Genomic DNA, 14,284 nt, shown 5'->3' on the forward strand with positions numbered 1-14,284 from the left:
ATACTCCTACCTACTTTTTACTGACTTACTAGAGCACTTTTTTTGGTTTTGTAACCTCATTGAGCTTTGAACTTCATAGCCAGGTGTATGCAATCATGAGAAAAGCTACTTAAAGTGGCCACTTGCAAGTTGTTCTCCTGTTTGAATCTCCTCTGAAGAGTGGCATCATGGGCCCCTCCAAACAACTGTCAAATGATCTGAAAACAAAGATTATTCAACATAGTTGTTCAGGGGAAGGATACAAAAAGCTGTCTCAGAGATTTAACCTGTCAGTTTCCACTGTGAGGAACATAGTAAGGAAATGGAAGAACACAGGGACAGTTCTTGTTAAGGCCAGAAGTGGCAGGCCAAGAAAAACATCAGAAAGGCAGAGAAGAAGAATGGTGAGATCAGTCAAGGACAATCCTCAGACCACCTCCAGAGAGCTGCAGCATCAACTTGCAGCAGATGGTGTCACTGTGCATCGGTCAACTATACAACGCACTTTGCACAAGGAGAAGCTGTATGGGAGAGTGATGCGAAAGAAGCCGTTTCTGCAAGCACGCCACAAACAGAGTCGGCTGAGGTATGCAAAAGCACATTTGGAGAAGCCAATTTATTTTTGAAAGAAGGTCCTGTGGACTGATGAAACCAAGATTGAGTTGTTTGGTCATACAAAAAGGCGTTATGCATGGTGGCAAAAAAACACAGCATTCCAAGAAAAACACTTGCTACCCACAGTAATATTTGGTGGAGGTTCCATCATGCTTTGGGGCTGTGTGGCCAATGCCGGCACCGGGAATCTTGTTAAAGTTGAGGGACGCATGGATTCCACTCAGTATCAGCAGATTCTTGACAATAATGTTCAAGAATCAGTGATAAAGTTGAAGTTACGCAGGGGATGGATCTTTCAGCAAGACAATGATCCAAAACACCGCTCCAAATCTACTCAGGCATTCATGCAGAGGAACAATTACAATGTTCTGGAATGGCCATCCCAGTCCCCAGACCTGAATATCATTGAACATCTGTGGGATCATTTGAAGAGGGCTGTCCATGCTCGGCGACCATCAAACTTAACTGAACTGGAATTGTTTTGTAAGGAGGAATGGTCAAAAATACCTTCATCCAGGATCCAGGAACTCATTAAAAGCTACAGGAAGCGACTAGAGGCTGTTATTTTTGCAAAATGAGGATCTACTAAATATTAATGTCACTTTTCTGGTGAGGTGCCCATACTTATGCACCTGTCAAATTTTGTTTGAATGCAGATTGCACATTTTCTGTTAGTACAATAAACCTCATTTCAAGGCAGAAACATTACTGTGTCCAACAGTTATTACATATATCAAACTGAAATAGCTGTTGCAAAAACACCAATTTTTATAAAACATTAAGCTTAAGATTAATAGGGGTGCCCAAACTTTTTCATATAACTGTATAGCACTGTGTACTTACAATTGCTCATTTTGCCTTTTTACCCAGCTAATTCTTCTCTTTTCCATTAGGTCTATGACATCACATGATTAAAAACTGACTAGCTGAAAATTTCTCAGCTCTATGTAGAACTGCATGAGTCATCCCCTTCTTCAATTCCTGACCCAGCTGCTCCCTCTTCCCCCTGCCAGGGACTTTTAAGGTGACTTATGACTTATGCAGGGAAAATTGACCTCCAGTTTCTATATAGAGCTGAGAAGGATTCAGCTAGTCAGTTTTTAATCACGTGATGTCATAGACCTAATGGAAAGAGAAGAATTAACTGGGTAGAAAGGCAAAGTGAGCAATTGTAAGTGCACAGGGCTATATAATATGATGACTGCAGTATATTAAGAGGATAACAATTTTTATGGGAGGAGGAGTGCTTTTTTAACATATAGACATGCACAATATAACTTGTGCGTCATAGCTATTTAAAACAATAGCGATGTCTATTATAATAACACATTGTTTTGTCCTACCTAGTGTCTCTACATCTTTCAGTGGATCGACTCCTGGAGACAAGATGAAGACTATCGCAGTAGATGGTCCACTCTCCTGGAAGGATTTAGCAAAGTCTGTTTTACGTCGTTCCACATACATGGATCCAAGCTTCTCTTCAACAAAGTTTCTGTATCGTTAAAAATGAATTATATATTGTATTATGATAGTTGTCCCGATTACTAGGACAAGAAGTCTTAACAGTAAGCATCAGTCTTAAATCATAAGAGTGTGTTGATGAGGATGGTCATTATATAAAACAAATAAAGAAGACATTTTTAGAGAAACCAACAATAGACTCATAGTATTTATTAACATTTTACTTAACATTTATCAAAAATGTATAAGCGCTTAAATAGTAGCTAAATAAAAAGGAGAGGGAAAGATTAACTCACATCTAGCATAATATCATTGCACATGGTCAAAATAAAAAGGTGAAGTTATTGAGATGCTGCTATCACATTTTTGTTTCATGTGGTTAAGGGCAAATCATGAAAAGAGAATATCAAAAAGAAAGTAAAGAATTCGGGATATTGGAGTTTAAAAATGAGAATTATCTGTTCAAAATTTAGATGTTTAGCTAACCTGTCCTGAACTGCTAGTTTTTCTAACTTGTCACCCAATAGCCAAGTGATCAAACAGCACTTTACTTCTCTACTGATTCCTCCCTATTTTCCAGGTACAGTGGTCCATTATATTTTTTAAGTAACGCCAAAACCATGTAAACTACATAGCAAAGAACATAAAATAGACAAATTTGAATATCAAGGACCTGTGTACACAAAAAAACACATGACTATGGCTAGGAGACACCCTGAGGGCCCAGAAAGGTTCATGTTGATTTCTGGATGGCTTTTTGAAGATTTCTTCTTACCCATTTAAATCCACTAACTCTCATTTATTTTTTTCCCAAAATACAGGGCAGAAAAGTTTTAAGTAAAAAAATCTGAACTGGTGAAAATTTGCAACAATTTTTATTATGTACGACGAGAATCCAAGGATGATTGTGTTATTATACCTGACAGCATATGTCATCCGGTCAGGTCTCAGCGCTCGCATCACTATCATTTTCTGGAGGGAGCTCTTGTTTTTCCATTCTTGTGGTAAACGTTCTCTTTCTGGGCATTCAGATTCAATCACTCTTTTCCACCGTTTTGGAGATCCTTCAATGTCTCGGTCCAGTCCACGAAATTCATCCATGAAGCTCATTGTCTGTATAGCACAGTATAAACATGGGCTAGGTCTTTTTGTATCCTCCATACCTAAATTCCAGTTACAAAGAAAGCAGATACAAAGTATTTGTTGTAGACTCTAAGGGGCACTTAAGATAACGGGTGGTCGGCCAAGCATTTATTTGTCTGACAGATCTCTACAGACTTCCCTAGACATATGCAAAGTTGGCTTATCTCCCGAAAGAACAAAATGATGGGGCAAGTAAATTCAATCTGGCTGATCCTACATCCCCTGATATCATCTGGAAGGTACCACCGAAATCAGTGGGTCTATCTGACTCCGACTTTAAGCTAGTGTATGGTGGCCTTTATGTTATACGCCTGTCTAAAGAAAAACTGTTACTTATTCTTCGACTGTTCATAAACTTTTGGTGGCTATCTTCTTCAGCAAACTTGGGTTATAATAATATGTGAACTAGATAACTACAAAGGGGTTGTAGATAGACATAAGGCAAGTTGAATATTTTTAGGTGACTTCAGTAGCTTTCCTTGAGGTAAACTGGTGTTAGATCCTTCAATTTGTGTTTTTCTTTTTCCCTTTAAAGTTCTGAGAGTTTATATATAAAATTAATCCGCATCTTTTAAAACTATTTTAAGTGCAACAATCTGTACTAATTTATTTCTTAAAGGGGTGCTCCCATATGGGATATTAATGGCGCTCAAACTTTAAACAATTTTTGGAACTCCCATAGAAATTAATGAAGACTCTCCATTGCTCACAGCTTGTGCTGAGGTTGCATTCTTGAGATGGATGTGGATCCCAGTGGTGGTACTGCATCTATCGGACATTTATAGTATACCCCAGATGGGAACACCTCTTTCATATATCTTTATAAATATTGGAGCTCCAAACCTTGGCATAACAATAGGGGTAAATAATGCAATCCTGGTTACCTGCAACCACCACTAAAAAGGGCTCAAGAGTTTATTGCATTCTGCTTTATTATTGAGTTGAGTTGTACAACTTTTTAATATGCGCCTAAATTCCCTCTCTAATTGTGGCTTCATCCTTAAGATGTATTATAAAAATGTTTATTTCCCTGAAGTCAATAATAGAATATCTTGATACATGGTTGATGAAAAGACCTCCTGAAACCCACTTGGGTATGCGCACACGTTGCAGTTTTTCTGCACAATTTTGCCACAAAACCTGAAGGATTTCTTAATACCAGCAAACTGAATGAGATCCCTGAAGTCTCATGCACACGTTGCTTATTATTTCCTTGCAGGTTTTCAGTAGATTTAAATCTGCAGCATGTCAATTTAGCATTTTTGCTGCAGATTCTACCCATACTAATGAGTGGAGAAAAATCTGCAACAAAAACGCATGTAAAAAAATGAGAGCAAAATGCAACAAAAATGCACGTATTTTACACAGCAATTTTCCTGGATTTGCAGCAGAATTTTCTGCTGCAAATCCTGAATGTGTGTGTGACACCCCAGGGGTCTGGTTGCTACAGTAATAGAGATATTATGTCTGAGAGCAAGTGGGAGGTTTCTCTGGTCAGGATTCCTAAACATGCAACACGGCCCACCCAGACCTGGGAGGGGAGGAATCTGCCCTTATAAACTGGGTCTGGGGCGGGATTAGTGAGTGAAGCTGCAGACAGAGTCAGAGTCTGGAGAGGGAAAGTGAGATCAGGAGCTCTGGAGGAGCAGTAGCTGAAGTCCAGGGGCTGGAGCTGAGCAGAGCTCGCCCTGGACGAAGACACTAAAACCGGACACAGGAGTCCGAGGCTGTGGGGACTGATATACACCCAGCAGCAGAAACCAGCCGGCAGGGGATTCCAGGTCCTCTGGCCATAGAAGCCCGGAGGCTCAGTCACAAAGAAGGGACCAGCGCCGCCATCCAGGAGCGGAGGCTAACAGAAGGCCCCAAGTCACCAGCCATACGGGTGAGCACCACACGGTATACTCAGGAACGTGGGCTACTTGTAACCGCTGACAGCAAGGTAGCCAGGAAGAGTGCAGATAAACGGGGAGGCCTACAACTCCACCTGGCCAGGGGAACTCCTGCTTGCTCGCAGACTGACCAGGCCCCTTATACTAGCCAGTACTCCCGGGAGGGTCTGCCTTGTACCATCAGTAAAGACCCTGAACTGCACCACACGTCTCTGTGATTCCTTGCCGCTCCTGCACCATTAGCACTGGGACCCTCACACCATCACTCCCATCATCTTCCACATTAGCTGCCCTGAGGCAATACTTCTCCCGTGGGGAGTCATCCCATACTCGGCTGCGCGAACAACATCAGCCTCAGCGGTCTGCAGCGCAGCGGCGGTCCCCACTGACCGCAATCCATGGGTGGCGTAGTCGGACACTTATTCCAATACAAATAGACTGCCACTGGTTTGACCACCCTGGGCATGGACCGGGTCACCGCCACACGGAGACTACAACCCCCAGCATTCTACAACAGGTCCGGTTCCGGGTTCCCCTGCACAACACAGGCCCAGGGGGCGCGTCAACTTTGGCGTAGTCGGCAGGATTTCGTGCCCGCAACCACCGGGTACTGCGTGCCTGAAAAAGACTGTTAAACTTACCTGTGGTGAAGATTCCCGCCATCCGACGCCATCTTTTGCCTTCTTCCCGCCATCCGTGGAGTTTTCCCGCCATCCGACGCCATCTTCTGCCTTCTTCCCGCCATCCGTGGAGTTTTCCCGCCATTGGACGCCATCTCGAGGACACCGCGCGGGAAGAAGAGGGGCGTGGACTCCGAAAGCGCGCGAGAACTGAAGCCCCGCCTCACGTCCAGACGTTGCATAAGGTCCTGGAAGGAGCCCAGCAGACGCCGACGTCACAGGAGCGCGACGGAAGGCCCTCAACCCTGACGATCCACTGCGGACCCGCGGCCTACGGAAGAGGATCATCGCAAGGTAGGCCACGGTCCACTAGGGGGGAGGAGGATGTCGGATACGGAGGAGAGCTTCACTGCTGCAGCCACCGCCAGCACCACCGCTGCTGCGGTCATGCCTTTCACCATGCCCTACATCCCGGGGGCAGCCTGGCTACCCCGGTACTCAGGGGAGTCCCATACCCTAAATGACTTCAGAGAAAGGCTGGATAGCCTCTTCCAGGTGTACCCCCTCACAGAAGAGCAAAAAAGTGAGCATCCTGGTGGCTCAATTAACAGGGGCAGCCCAAAGGGAGGTAAAGTCCTGGCCACTTGGGAGGAGGAGGACTGTCGCAGAGATACTAGCCCGGCTGAAGGACACCTTTGATACCCGTACCTCAGCCGAGATCAAGCTTAGATTCTACGGGTGCAAGCAGCGAGCACATGAGAATATAAGGGACTATGCACTAAACCTACAAGAGGCCCTGAGAGCCATTAAGCAGGCCGACCCTGACGGCGTGGGAAACGAAGACAAGCTGTTGACTGAACAATTTATAGAGGGTCTACATTGCAATGCCCACCGAACCCAGTTGCGGGCAATGGCCTTACAGGACCCTCATCTGGACTTTGCACAGTTCAAGGACAGAGCCATCCGGGTGCTCCGAGAACCGGCACCAGGTGGCGCTGTGACCCACAAACGCCCTGCTACCACTTACCACCAGGAGGCGGCGCCCTTGTCGGCAGGGCCTGTGGGAGCTGATGCGCAGGCTTTAAACAATGACCCGGCTACAGACCTGCACCATCAGGTCCAAGAGCTGACTAAGAGCGTGGCTGCGCTAACCAGAACTGTGCAGTCTTTACAGGTCTCTTCTCCAGGAAAGATCCAGCTGGCATCCGGACCGGAGGACGTCCCGTGGCGCCGACTGAGGAGGACCCCACCGGCCAGAGGAAGACCCAGCGACAGATACAACGAGGACGGACGACCCATCTGCCGCCGCTGCAATCAACCCGGACATGTGGCAAGGTACTGTCATTTAAACGGGCACAACCTGGGGTAGAGGGCCAACCCCCAGGCATAAGACCATCAGGCCCATCAAACTGGCGTGATAAATACGTAGGGGGACGTCCAATCTTGCCTGTGGTACTGGATGGCATTCCTATGAGTGCCCTACTAGACACTGGGTCACAGGTGACCACCATCCCGTACGTGCTTTTTAAACAGTACTGGAATGACTCGGACATAACCCGCTACCCAGGTGATGACCTGAGTATCATCGCCAGCAGTGGTCAGCCCGTGCCGCAGGTGGGATTCAAAGAGGTGACCATTAAGATCGGTAAAGTCGAACTGGCGGCACAAGGACTGATTATAGTGGACATAGACCGTCATGAGAGTCACCCTAGAATAACCTTGGGAACTAATGTGATTGAAAATTGTCTTGCAGAGGTGATTCTCATTTTACAGCAGGTTGCCAAGAACGCCAGTTCCGGCCAGCAGCGTGTGCTCCAAAAAGAGATCCGGGCACTGATGAAGCGGCAACAGGTGGAACTATCTGGTGGTGAGATAGGTAGCGTGAGAATGTGTGACCCGTTCCCTATTGCCATGCCCCCAAAAAGTGAGATGATGATTTGGTGCCGGGCAGCTATTGGTCTAAGAGGTAGAGACTACCAAGCAATGGTAGAACCCGTCTACTCAGACAGTAGGCCCACCATTTTGACAGCACGGGGGGTGGTCGATGTACGCCATGGGAGGGTGCCCGTTCGCATCATAAATATCGGGGAGAGAGAAGTATACCTGCCCCGGTATGCCACGCTAGCCAAATTGTTCACCATAAACCAGAATTCTGTACAGGCCGTGGAACCCTTGCCTCCATCTCAACCAGAGGAAGGTAACGGCTCTAAGAAACCAATGGAGGACTGGTGTCAGCAACTGCATTTGGGTACTGACTCCACTCCCTCACACCAGAAACAGGGAGTCTATCGGGTGGTTCGAGAGTACGAGAGAGTGTTTAGTAAACACCCGCTAGACTTCGGGCGAGTAAAGGGGGTAGAACACCACATCCCCACGGGAGACCATCCTCCCATAAAGGAGAGATACCGACCCGTACCCCCGGCACACTACCAACACGCCAAGGGGATGCTTAGAGACATGAAGGAGGCTGGGGTAATCGGGGGCAGCTGTAGCCCCTGGGCAGCTCCACTAGTCTTAGTGAAAAAGAAAGACAACACCATGAGAATGTGTGTAGACTACAGGAAGGTCAACCGTATCACACACAAAGATGCGTACCCGTTACCAAGGATAGAAGAGTCCTTAGCTGCATTAAAATCTGCTAACTTCTTCTCTACTTTGGATCTCACTAGCGGGTACTGGCAGGTTCCTGTAGCAGAGGCGGACCGGGAGAAGACCGCATTCACCACCCCGATGGGTCTCAGTGAATTTAACTGCATGCCGTTCGGGCTCTGCAACGCACCAGGAACCTTCCAACGGTTGATGGAATGCTGTCTGGGACACCGGAACTTCGAGACGGTCCTGTTATACCTGGACGATGTCATCGTCTATTCCAAGACCTACGAGGACCACCTGAAACACCTGGCAGAAGTGTTTGAAGCTCTGGCAAACTACGGCCTAAAGGTGAAACCCTCCAAGTGTCACCTCCTGAAACCAAAGGTGCAATAACTGGGACACGTGGTGAGTGCTGACGGAGTGGCTCCTGACCCTGATAAGATCACCGTGATTAAGGACTGGCCAAGACCCTCCAGCATAAAGGAAGTGTGGCAGTTCCTCGGGTTGGTAGGCTACTACCGAAGATTCATTCCCGGTTTCACCAAAATGGCAGCCCCTATGCAGGACCTCCTGATAGGTCAATCTCGGAAAGCCAAAAACCAGAAGCCACCCTTCAGGTGGGAAAAGCTGGAAGAGCAGTCCTTCTGCCAGCTGAAGATGGCCCTCACGGGGGATGAAATCCTGGCATATCCAGACTACAGCCAGCCCTTTATCCTCCACACGGACACAAGCAACATCGGGCTAGGAGCCGTACTGTCCCAGATCCAGCAAGGGAAAGAACGGGTAATCGCTTACGCCAGCCGAAAGCTACAGCCCACGGAGAGGAACCCTGAGAATTATAGCTCATTCAAGCTGGAGTTCCTGGCAGTAGTGTGGGCAGTGACCGAACGTTTCAAGCATTACCTTGCCTCCTCCAAATTCACCGTGTACACGGATAACAACCCGTTGACACACCTGGACACTGCAAGGCTCGGTGCCCTGGAACAGAGATGGATGGCCCCCCTGTCCAACTTTGAATTCACCATCAAATACCGGGCAGGACGATCAAATGCCAACGCGGATACCCTGTCTAGAATGCCGAACTTACCGGACGTAGGGGAAGATCCAGAAGATCTGGAAGAAGTTGAGCTCCCTGCGTTCCACCGTCATGGGATTACCCTGTATTCCCACCGTGTGAAGGACAGGCGCTCCGTGACGTTCAATCCCTTGCCCCACTACAACTGGGCGGAGACGCAAGACAGTGATCCCGCAGTCCATTTGGTGAAGGAAATGCTGACCCAGGCCGATGCCCGTCTTGACCCAGATGCTCCGGAGGAGACCAAGCAACTGTGGAAGGAGAAAAGTAAGCTGTTACTCTACAGGGAGAAGCTGTGCCGGAGAATGGTTAACTCTCGAACGCATGAGTTGACCTGGCAGGTAGTGGTCCCAAGACGAGACGCGGCTATGGTTCTGGAGGCATACCACAACGGAGCAGGGCATTTCGGATGGAAGAAGCTGGAGTTCTTGTTGCGTGAACGGTTCTACTGGGTAGGCATGAGAGGAGCCATCGAGAGGTGGTGCAGAGACTGTGGCCCATGCCACCTGAGAAGAAAAGACCGTGCCAGCCAGAAGACTCCCCTGCAGCCCATCATCACCAGACAGCCACTGGAACTGGTAGCCCTGGACCATGTGAAACTGGCTCCAAGCAGATCTGGGTATGTCTACGCCCTCACAATCGTAGATCATTACTCCCGGTTCCTGGTGGTGGTCCCGGTCAAGGACTTAACGGCTCAAACAGCAGCTAGAGCCTTCCAGCAGCACTTCTGCCGTCCACACGGGTACCCGGACCAAGTGTTGACAGACCAAGGACCAGCCTTCGAAGCGGAGGTCTTCCAGGAGTTCTGCAACCTGTATGGCTGCAAGAAGATAAGAACAACGCCCTATCACCCTCAAACCAATGGACTCTGCGAGAAGATGAACCAGGTGGTTATAGATCTGCTAAAAACACTGCCCCTGGAAGAACGCAGTCTGTGGCCTGAGAAACTGCCCGATCTGGTGGACCTGTATAACCACATCCCTGTAGGTTCCACCAACTGTACCCCGGCTTACCTAATGAGAGCAAGACCTGGTAAGCTGCCTATTGACCTGGATATGGGAATCCTGACGCCTGAGGACACCTCGCCAGAGGCAGACTGGGATACAGAATGGCAGCAGCAGTATCGGAAAGTACAGGAGAGCGTCGAGCGAAGTCTGTCTCAAGCTAGAGAAAGGCAAGAGAAGGCTTATAACCAGTATGCTCCCGCTGTTCCCCTGGTACCTGGAGAGCAGGTCTTGAAGAGGAAGAGGCGGCTCCACAAGTTGGACGACCAGTGGGAGAAGGACCCGTACACCGTACTGCCATCATGCCATGAGAACCCAAAAATCTGCGTAATCAGTAAGGATGGAGGAGAAACCACAGCCATTGTCTCCAGAGACCACCTGAAGAAGTGTCCCGAGCAGCTGCAAAGCCCTGAAGAAGATCAAGAAAACCCTCAACCCGCAGAGGAAAGGGAAGAAATGATCAGTACCATACTCAGAGACTTCCCCCGGTCTTGGACACAAGTAAACGGCGCTGTCGTGGTACCCGTCCTCACCTTTCTCCAGCCAGCCCCGCAAGTGCCTACAGAGGAACCGGTAGAGCTGGAAGAGCAGCCGGCCCAAGAGGCAGAAGAGTCCACACCAGCAGTACAGGAGGATCAACCCTCTGCTAGTAGTGAGCCTGCTGTGCCCCTAGTGAGCCAAAGAGTGCGCAGAAAGCTGCCCAGCTTGCCCATAACACCTCCTACACCCTGTAGTGCAGAACCAGTTAGTGAGCTCCGTAGGTCCACTAGAATCACTAAAGGTCAGATGCCCGCTCGCTGGAGAATCTAAACCAATGCACTGTAAAGTTGACTGTTTATTGAAAAATGTTTATGGTTTATGTTTGTTGCCTGTTACTAATTATGTTTTTCAGTTACCCTGCAGATTTATTTGGACTAACAGGTTATGGACACTGGATAACCGGAACAGTATTGTAGATAGTTGCACCTTGGTGCCTCTTGCGAAGACGGCCGCGGAAGAGAAAACCTGTCTGGCGTGGCCTCCTTGCGGCCCAAAGTAGTTAGTCTACCCTTGCAGCCACGCCCAAGGACAACGCAAGGGGTTTGCTTTGGACAGGTCCCCTATTCTGTGCCAAGACTTCGCCTTGTTGGGTGACATGGACACCCCCTTTGTTTCATAAACTGCACCTTGGGTGATATGGACACCCGGTCACGGAAACGCCGTGACCTCTACAGACTAAAGTTTCTTGTGAATATGTTATTGTATTATTGTTATACCTTGTATTTATGTTTCTTTAAAAAAAAATGTGTTTAGTCCCGGAGTACTAAAATTTACTAGGGGGGAATGTGACACCCCAGGGGTCTGGTTGCCACAGTAATAGAGATATTATGTCTGAGAGCAAGTGGGAGGTTTCTCTGGTCAGGATTCCTAAACATGCAACACGGCCCACCCAGACCTGGGAGGGGAGGAATCTGCCCTTATAAACTGGGTCTGGGGCGGGATTAGTGAGTGAAGCTGCAGACAGAGTCAGAGTCTGGAGAGGGAAAGTGAGATCAGGAGCTCTGGAGGAGCAGTAGCTGAAGTCCAGGGGCTGGAGCTGAGCAGAGCTCGCCCTGGATGAAGACACTAAAACCGGACACAGGAGTCCGAGGCTGTGGGGACTGATATACACCCAGCAGCAGAAACCAGCCTGCAGGGGATTCCAGGTCCTCTGGCCATAGAAGCCCGGAGGCTCAGTCACAAAGAAGGGACCAGCGCCGCCATCCAGGAGCGGAGGCTAACAGAAGGCCCCAAGTCACCAGCCATACGGGTGAGCACCACACGGTATACTCAGGAACGTGGGCTACTTGTAACCGCTGACAGCAAGGTAGCCAGGAAGAGTGCAGATAAACGGGGAGGCCTACAACTCCACCTGGCCAGGGGAACTCCTGCTTGCTCGCAGACTGACCAGGCCCCTTATACTAGCCAGTACTCCCGGGAGGGTCTGCCTTGTACCATCAGTAAAGACCCTGAACTGCACCACACGTCTCTGTGATTCCTTGCCGCTCCTGCACCATTAGCACTGGGACCCTCACACCATCACTCCCATCATCTTCCACATTAGCTGCCCTGAGGCAATACTTCTCCCGTGGGGAGTCATCCCATACTCGGCTGCGCGAACAACATCAGCCTCAGCGGTCTGCAGCGCAGCGGCGGTCCCCACTGACCGCAATCCACGGGTGGCGTAGTCGGACACTTATTCCAATACAAATAGACTGCCACTGGTTTGACCACCCTGGGCACGGACCGGGTCACCGCCACACGGAGACTACAACCCCCAGCATTCTACAACAGGTCCGGTTCCGGGTTCCCCTGCACAACACAGGCCCAGGGGGCGCGTCATGTGCACATACCCTAATGCAGGTTAAAAAATGTTTGCAAAATGTTAGGAATATGTCAAAAAAGATTTCTGAAATTTTTCAGTATTCATTTGATTTTTGCTCCAGCTGCAAAACTGACAATGTTGTAGTTCTTCTTCCTCAACACAGAGGAAAACAGCTTTAACTTATTGTGTCGAGTTGTCACTGGAAGATGTTGACAATCCTTCTCAAAGTATGACCTTTTGTTGTTGCCCCCTCAGTAGGGGAACAATTAAAAGGGGGCAGCACAAACTGCCTTTGGTGATAAGGAATGGGTTCTCGTCTATGTGTCTAGAATGCTGTGGTCATGTGGTTGCGTGAAGCAGCAGAAAGGGCAGCACTAGAATAATGTGGGGTCTATTGCCTTTCCACGATCATTAGAACTGTATGGGTGGGGGTGATAAGAACTTGGCAGCCTGTGGAAAAGTTGATCTTGCTAAGGAGGCCGAACTGAAGGAGTGCAGCTTTAAGTAAGTCACTAGAATGCCACGCCCCTTAAATCAAATCCTCCAATGAGATGCTTCTTTGTGTTGTAGTGAGCTGGCAAGCTCTGGCTGTTCTGTGATCATTGAAATAGAGTCTGTTACAGAAATGATTACGCAGGATGATGTTGCCACCTTGTGGCCAGAGGTTGCACCTGCGCAGGGTGTGATGACAGAGAAAAAGACTGAGCCTCCTGTGTCCGGCCCTAGAGAGTCACGTGACCAAAAGTGGGAAGCAGAAAAAAGCGCGAAGAGAGTTTGCTGTGGTCTGTGAAAAGAGCCAGGACGGTGTGCAGGCCCTCGTGCGTGGCGCAGGAGAGACTCTCAACGGGATTTCTTTTACCTGACACCATATCCTCGGGGCCTTCCCCAGCTTCTTCACTGCTGAGGGATACAGCTATTACACTCCCTGCTACTGGAGTGTGGACTACATAAGGGATCCACCAAAGCTGCTGTCCGGATCAGACAGACTGTAAGCGGGTCCTCTGGTGAGAGGCCGAAGTATTCCCTCCTTTCAGCGTAATTTGTTGTTCCTGTTTTTTTCTCCGGCTGGGACCCCTTCCTGCAAAGACAGACAGGCCTGCGACGGGGGACACATCCTTCTGGAGTAAAGGACTGGTAACGTGTGAGTAGGGACAGTGAGGGTCAGCTTATCAGTACACGTTATTACTGTGCATATTTACTGTTGTCATTTATTGTTTTTCTTTGCTGTTAAAAATGTATATGAGTAAAGATACGGTTATCAAGATGGAGTCTGTGTGTGGGGATCTTGCTGGGCCAGATCATAGATACCAATGCGCGGCCTTGCCCGCGGTCACTTCATCTGGCGTAGTCGGCAGGATCTGTGACCAACAAGATTCCCACCCAGGCCATGTGTACAGTCAGAAACCCCCGCCGGTGTCTATTGTGAATCAGGTCAGGAAATTTGGCGGACGAAACTACCCTGTACCAGAGTGGGCGGAACAAGTCCGGATACTGGGGGAAATGTATAATATTGACCCTAAGACCTTGGCAGAAATGGCGGTACTGACGCTAGAGGGGGA

General features: G+C 48.7%; 1 protein-coding gene across 1 annotated transcript in view; it reads right to left on the reverse strand.

Moving 5' to 3' along the window:
- LOC141161304 (dynein axonemal heavy chain 11-like) overlaps positions 1-14,284 on the reverse strand; it is a 131,172-nt gene that overhangs the window by 47,959 nt on the left and 68,929 nt on the right. The window contains exons 7-8 of the mRNA XM_073646118.1: positions 2,975-3,168; positions 1,938-2,086 (exon numbers count right to left, since the gene is read on the reverse strand). Coding sequence (XP_073502219.1) covers positions 1,938-2,086; positions 2,975-3,168 — 343 coding nt within the window. The remainder of the gene's footprint in view (positions 1-1,937; positions 2,087-2,974; positions 3,169-14,284) is intronic.

Source organism: Phyllobates terribilis, unplaced genomic scaffold (assembly GCF_046119375.1).
Source record: "Phyllobates terribilis strain yellow unplaced genomic scaffold, ASM4611937v1 Scaffold_9__5_contigs__length_417890890, whole genome shotgun sequence".
Lineage (NCBI taxonomy): Eukaryota > Metazoa > Chordata > Amphibia > Anura > Dendrobatidae > Phyllobates > Phyllobates terribilis.